This window comes from Megascapheus bottae, chromosome 18, assembly GCF_031878675.1.
Source record: "Megascapheus bottae isolate mThoBot1 chromosome 18, mThoBot2.hap1, whole genome shotgun sequence".
Classification (NCBI taxonomy): Eukaryota; Metazoa; Chordata; class Mammalia; order Rodentia; family Geomyidae; genus Megascapheus; species Megascapheus bottae.
In genome coordinates, this window is record NC_143526.1 from 25,776,566 (window position 1) to 25,782,510 (window position 5,945).

The following is a 5,945-nucleotide window of genomic DNA, read 5'->3' on the forward strand; positions in this document are numbered from 1 at the left end:
CCCTTTCCACTCTGCTCACGAGGGTGTGTGTGTGCCCTCCCAATTAAAACTAGAGCCAGGACAGGAGGCTAACATGGCTCTCTGAGTCTTTTTGTTCTTTATTATCATTGTTACTATTTTCCCCCCAGTGGCATGTAAGGAGTCATCTATGCCTGCTCTGTGCTTTTTTTTTATCTCCTTTGAGTTTCTCGGCTGTTGTGGGGGTGCTGAGAGCCCTGTCAGCGGTTATCCCCAGGCCTGGTCCCCACCCTTCCCGCCCCAAGTCCTTCCCTTGTGGCTTTCTTTGGTGACCTTGAGGAGAAGGACTGATAGCGTGGAATGGTATCAGCACGAATGGTACCGCTATTAACAACATTCATGTTCTGAACTATTTGAAATACACTGTAGGGCAATACATACTCATTTTCCTCATATAGATAGGAGATTTGATAGCCTGTGTTGTGGTTCATGTCTGGAATCTCACCACTAGGGAGGTTGAGGCAGGAGGATCCTGAGTTGAAAATGGAACCAGAGGGGAGGAGGGAACATGGAGAAAGGGGTATGTGAAAGTGAAGTGAAAACTATTAGAAGGAGGAAGAGAAAGGGAGAGAGAGAGAGAGAGAGAGAGAGAGAGAGGGAGAGAGAGAGAGAGAGGGAGTATTCACCAACTTCTGGGGTCTTGGAAGATCCAGTGAGACTGTGAGAACATCTTACAACATTGGATTCATTCTTTATTTTATTTAGAAAATATACAGATTTTCACTTGTAAGGTGGTGTATGCGCGTTTACTTAGTACACAGGTGGGTTCTCAGTTGGGTTTTCTAAAGCTGCTCTTCGTTACTCTGTATCATTGTGGGGGGGGGGGTTACAGAAATGACCTTTCTTGTCAAGTTGGACTCAAGAGCCACAGAGGTCATGCAGGCACCGTAAAGAATGCTGCAGTTAGACGCAGGCACACGGGGCTAGGAGGATATGCTAGCAGCAGACATGGCACTTCCAGTTTAGTTTTTCTTAAATATTCAGACTATTAATAGCAATCAGGCTATTTGAAGACACACTATGCCCCCCGTTAAATGCATTATTCAAGACAATTGCAGGGACAGGAAGAGTGATTGCTTAACTTTCTTGTGGAAAAGAATCTTGGCACCCTCGACACATCTTGCTGTAAATCCGGTCTCTAAACATTAGCTTTTCCACTTCCTTACAATCTGACTCTGGGCTTCTGTCTAACTTTATTTCAATTTTCCTTTCCTTCATTCCTTCTGCTTTAATTGAATGACACAGATTTAAAGTAAACCTCCACCTGGCAAAGTATCAAAGCACTCAGCTGTTGGCTCCATTCTTTTTATTTATTTCTCGGAGTGGGCTGGGCATGGTTTCAGGAGGGATGGATGTGCCTAGGTTAGCTTTTGAGCCCTACAGGGAGCTCTAGGCAGCTCTGGGGGCGAACAGCACAGCAAACCTGAGCTTTGATGGGCCATGGTTGGCTCTCAGGTCTGCCACTTCTTGGCTGTGGGACTCCAGTCAGCAACCACAGCTCTCGGAGCCTCAGTTTCCCCATCTGCACAGTGGGAATAACCTCCAACTGGAGGAATTAGTTGGGAATAGCGAAGTGCTTGGCACAGTTCCCGGTGTGTGTGTGTGTGTGTGTGTGTGTGTGTGTGTGTGTGTGTGTGTGTGTGTGTGTGTTAAACCAATTCACCTGACAAATACTGTGTCATGTGGTGTGCCAGGCACCCTCCAAGGCCAATGGCCTCCAGACAGGACACTCTCTTATTCAATACAAACGCCTGGGAGGGTGAACACGGACCGTGGCCCCTGGAGAGCTGGCCATCACGGCTCTCTGGGACGGTCAGGACACGGGTGGGTGTGGGGAGGAGGAGGGGGAGAAGGTGGGGGTGGTGGTGACCTCTCTCCACACTGGCCAGTCTTAGGTCAGGATGAACCAAACGCAAAGCATGAGACCGAGCGTGGCAGGCTGGTTCACGGCCATCCCCTGGCCGCCCTGGCCTCTCTCCGACCAGAAATCGCAGTGCTTGAGGGAGCAGAGCTCCTTGATGAGCCGCCACAGGACGCGCTGGTAGAGCTTGTCCTGCTTCTCCCGGGCAAACTCGGCCTGGTTGGCGGCCTGCGTGGCGTTGACGCAGCGGGCCACGAACACCTCCCTGGTGACGTTGGCGTCGGAGCAGCCCTCGTAGTGGATGCCGTCGGGGAACTGCCAGTAGTTGGCTTCGTAGTACCGGTTGCCCTCGGCTCCGAAGTCGATGTCGAGCTTGCGGCCTTGCTTGATGAAGGTGCCCGGGCGGTTCTCGGCGACGCGGGCTTCGGTGATGTGGACGGAGTTGGGCAGGGGCTTCCGGTTCCACTTGAACCGGTGTTTCACGCCCCTCGCCTTGGCCAGGGAGAGCTGGCTGAAGAGCAGCACGCAGGCAATGGCCAGGCACCAGACCCCCAGATGCTTCCTCATGGTGGCAGAATCTGCAAGAGCGAGAGCGGCCCATGGGGGCCCCAAGAAGTGTAGCGGGGCTCAAGCCAAGGGCCTTCCACACCTTCCCACGAATGCATGGGGATGGGGGGGGGCGAGCTGGGAATGTCAGATACCAAGTCCCCCCCAGGGTCCATCTCAGCTTCCTCAGGCACATCACAGGCTGCCACTAACAATTATGAGGTCTCTGAATGATATGCCTGCTATCGTGGGATATGCACAGTGCGTTTGCATAGACCTGATAGCTTGGAGAAAGGAGTCAGGATTTCAAGCACAAGGATATTCTCTGGGATTCCCAAGTCTTTCAAGTCAAAAGGGAATCAAATATCATTCTGTTCCTTTTGTCCTCTTTTATTTTATTCCCTCCCTCCCTCCCTCCCTCCCCCCCCTCTCTCCCTCTCCCTCTCCCTCTCCCTCCCTCCCAGTACATGGCTTGAACTCAGGGCCTTGAGCATCTTCCACTCAAGGCCAGCACTCTGTCACTTGAGCCACATCTCCACCTCCCCTCTGTATGCTCTAAGCTTGCTTGCCTCAGCTACAGCCTGCCATCCACCCTAACAAACTGGCTGTGGCTTCTCAAGGCTCTACGGCAATAAGGAAGAGTGGCGGTGGGAAAAAAAAGAGGGAGGGAAACATGACTAAGGTATCCCAGTAAAACTTGGGGATCCCAGCAGAGCCGAGGCCCTCCTTGTGTCAAGAGTTCAACGTGGGCTATGGGAATTGCAGAATCTCACCCCGAGGGCAGGAGCTCTCCCCCTGCTCACCCTATTTTTATTATATGCTTTAATTGTGTGCTTACTACATGCCAGCTACTGTGTTGAGTCCTGGGTGTCACCCAACTTCATTCTCACAAATCAGGTACATTATTGTTTATATCTTACAATATGTCTGAGATACAGAGCCTTGCTCCAAGCTGCTCAGTCGGAGATGGTAAATCTGCAATCAGCTCAGCCTGACACTGACTTCTTAGCCACCAGCATTGCTGACTGGCCAACCTGGATGCTGCTCACATTCTCTGCTGCCCTGAGGCTGGGCCAAGAGCAAGGCTTTGAAAGATCTCAGGAGAGTAATACAAGAAACCAGAGGTTAGCAGAACTAGGGGATTCCTGAAACAAGGCCACCTCAGGGTAGAGACAGGGCTGCGGTTGACATCATAGAGGACCTCCCTCCTTCCCCTGTCTCAGTTCTGGTAGCCTCTCCTGTCTAGCTTCTAAAATGACAATAGCCATTGTAGACAGCCACCTCCCATGGCTGGCTAGGCATCAGGACATTTTTGTACCTGAATTTCTTTTTGTGGGGGTCAGGGTTGAAAGAAGTTCTTGTAGCTGGGGCTGTCTCCTGGATGGAGACTTATGAGCTCAGGAAGTACCAGAGCTGGATACAGCTGAGTGGCAGCATGCTTAGTCCTGACATGGCTCTGCCATCCCTGCACCATCATCGCCCAAGGGCTCTGCTACCACACAGGTTCTTATGTTTAGAAACAAAATGGCCAAACCTAGCCTGAGGGCACCCTGGTTGTCTCTAGAAGGAACTCGGAGGCTTCCCTGGCCTGTCCTGGTGGTGGACACTGGGCCTTCTCCACCCCCAGTAGACAGAGCTGCCAGTGTCTACTGCTATTTCTTTTGCCCCTAATCATAGTGAATTCAGACCAGCCTTCTCCAGAGACCCGGGCACAAGGCAAGCCTTCATTATTCCCTTAAATCAGGGGCCACATTCCATGTTACCAGCACAGACCTTTGGGTAAGAGAATAATAACAATAAATTCTTGTGGATGACTTAAATTTACAAAATAAAAGCATAGAGTTCTTGCTTTTTGTAGCCAAGGACTTCAAAGCAGCATAAAATCACAATCATTAGTACTAAAAGCATTGAATTGTAGCCTTGGAAACCCAAGGTCAGATGGGTGCGAGTGGCTTATGCCTGTAATCCTAGCTACTCAGGAGGTTTGGAGCCACCCGGGGACAGAAAACTCCATGAAATGCTGATCTCCCATAAAATACTCAGAAAAGCCAAAATTGGAGCTGTGGTTCAAGTGGCACTGTGGTTCAAGTGATAAAGTGTTCATCTTGAGCAAAAAGAAGCTCAGGGATAGTGTTGAGGTCCAGAGTTCAAACCCCAGTCCCAGCAAAAAAAAAAAAAAAAAAAAAAAAGCAAAATAAAACAAAAAAGCAAGGTCAGTGATACATTGCACATTCTCACAAATTATTCCCCCCACCCTACCCCGGCTGAGGCTCCATCCTGAGAGGGTGGAGAAGGGTGGAGGTAAAGGAGGGACTGCATGTTTAGGTTGGGGCAGACACCTGTTTAGAAATGCCACATACCTGGGCTCTGTGCTGGGAGGGTGTCTCTGGAGCCAGGAGCCTAGCGTTCCCGAGGTCCTCTAGCACATCTCCCGCACTCTGACCCACCCAGCTATATAGGCTCTGCTGGGGGGAAGGGGCCTTCCTGCTTTCCTCCAAATATGGCAGCTTTGGGCAGACCAGAAGCTCGGAGGCCACTCCTTCATCCTGGGAAGGATGTGCTTTCCCATTCTTCTCCACTGATTAAAAAAAACAACAACAACCCAAAACCCAACAAAAAAATACAACCATGTGAAAATCTTGGAGTTCAGCAAGGACTGCAGCGGCGCCTTGAGAACTGGAATTAGAAAGATGCTTTCAATATGTCCAGCAGCTGGGGTTTAAGCTAGTGTTGCTGGCTATGTCTACTGTCCTGCCCCTAGGGCATCTTCCAGGCAGCTTCTGTGAGAAGGGACAAGTGGGAGGACTTGCCCATTCCCCTGGGAATGCTTGACTTTGTTCCAAAGCCAACAAGATACAATTCTATGGAAACCCAGAAAGTAGAGACAAGTGATGGTGAATGGAACCAAGGTGGCGCACATGCGTGCAAGTATGTGCTAGAGGGTGGAAATGGGAGCTTCATTGGATGGCTTTATCCTGGCTTATACATGTCTGTGGAGTTCGTAGTGACTGGGCAACCATCCTAGAAGAGAAGACTGACTGAGGGGTCCTAGCTGTGAGCACCACAGAATGAAAAGTGACTTCAGGGGCCAGGAGTTTGGCCTAGTAGTAGAGCGCTTGCCTAGCATTCACGAAATCCTGGGTTCGTTTCCTTGGTACCATATACACAGGAAAAGCCAGAAGTGGTGCTGTGGCCCAAATGGTAGAGCTCTAGAATTGAGAAAGCCCAAGGTCAGGGCTCAGGCCCTGAGTTCATGCATCAGGATTGGGGGGGAAAAAGTGACTTCAGGAAGTGAGAACGGGGTTAACTTTGCCTTTAAATTTGCAAACTTTATTCAGAATGTGACCCTGGTGGCATTTACCAAGAATCCCTTAAGGGCTCTTTTGCAAACCAAATTAAACAGTCATTTATGAAGATGGCCAGAAGATGGTGCCAGAGGTCTTACAAAGACTTCCCCTCCTCTCCTCCTCCTCCTCCTCCTCCTCCTCCTCCTCCTCCTCCTCCTCCTCCTCCTCCTCCT

At 50.4% G+C, this 5,945-nt stretch overlaps 1 protein-coding gene across 1 annotated transcript; it reads right to left on the reverse strand.

Moving 5' to 3' along the window:
• Window positions 1-734: 734 nt before the first annotated feature.
• On the reverse strand, window positions 735-4,846 carry Prnd (prion like protein doppel). The gene is made up of 2 exons (XM_090352792.1): window positions 4,786-4,846; window positions 735-2,457 (listed from the first exon to the last, which is right to left on the reverse strand). Exon 2 carries the CDS (start codon window positions 2,444-2,446, stop codon window positions 1,910-1,912), a length of 537 nt encoding a protein of 178 aa, XP_090208918.1. The 5' UTR covers window positions 2,447-2,457; window positions 4,786-4,846; the 3' UTR covers window positions 735-1,909.
• Window positions 4,847-5,945: the final 1,099 nt, after the last annotated feature.

What these genes read in the sequence shown, in the direction of transcription:
- Prnd (XM_090352792.1), bottom strand. Translation starts at nt 2,446, where the DNA reads ATGAGGAAGCATCTGGGGGTCTGGTGCCTGGCCATTGCCTGCGTGCTG.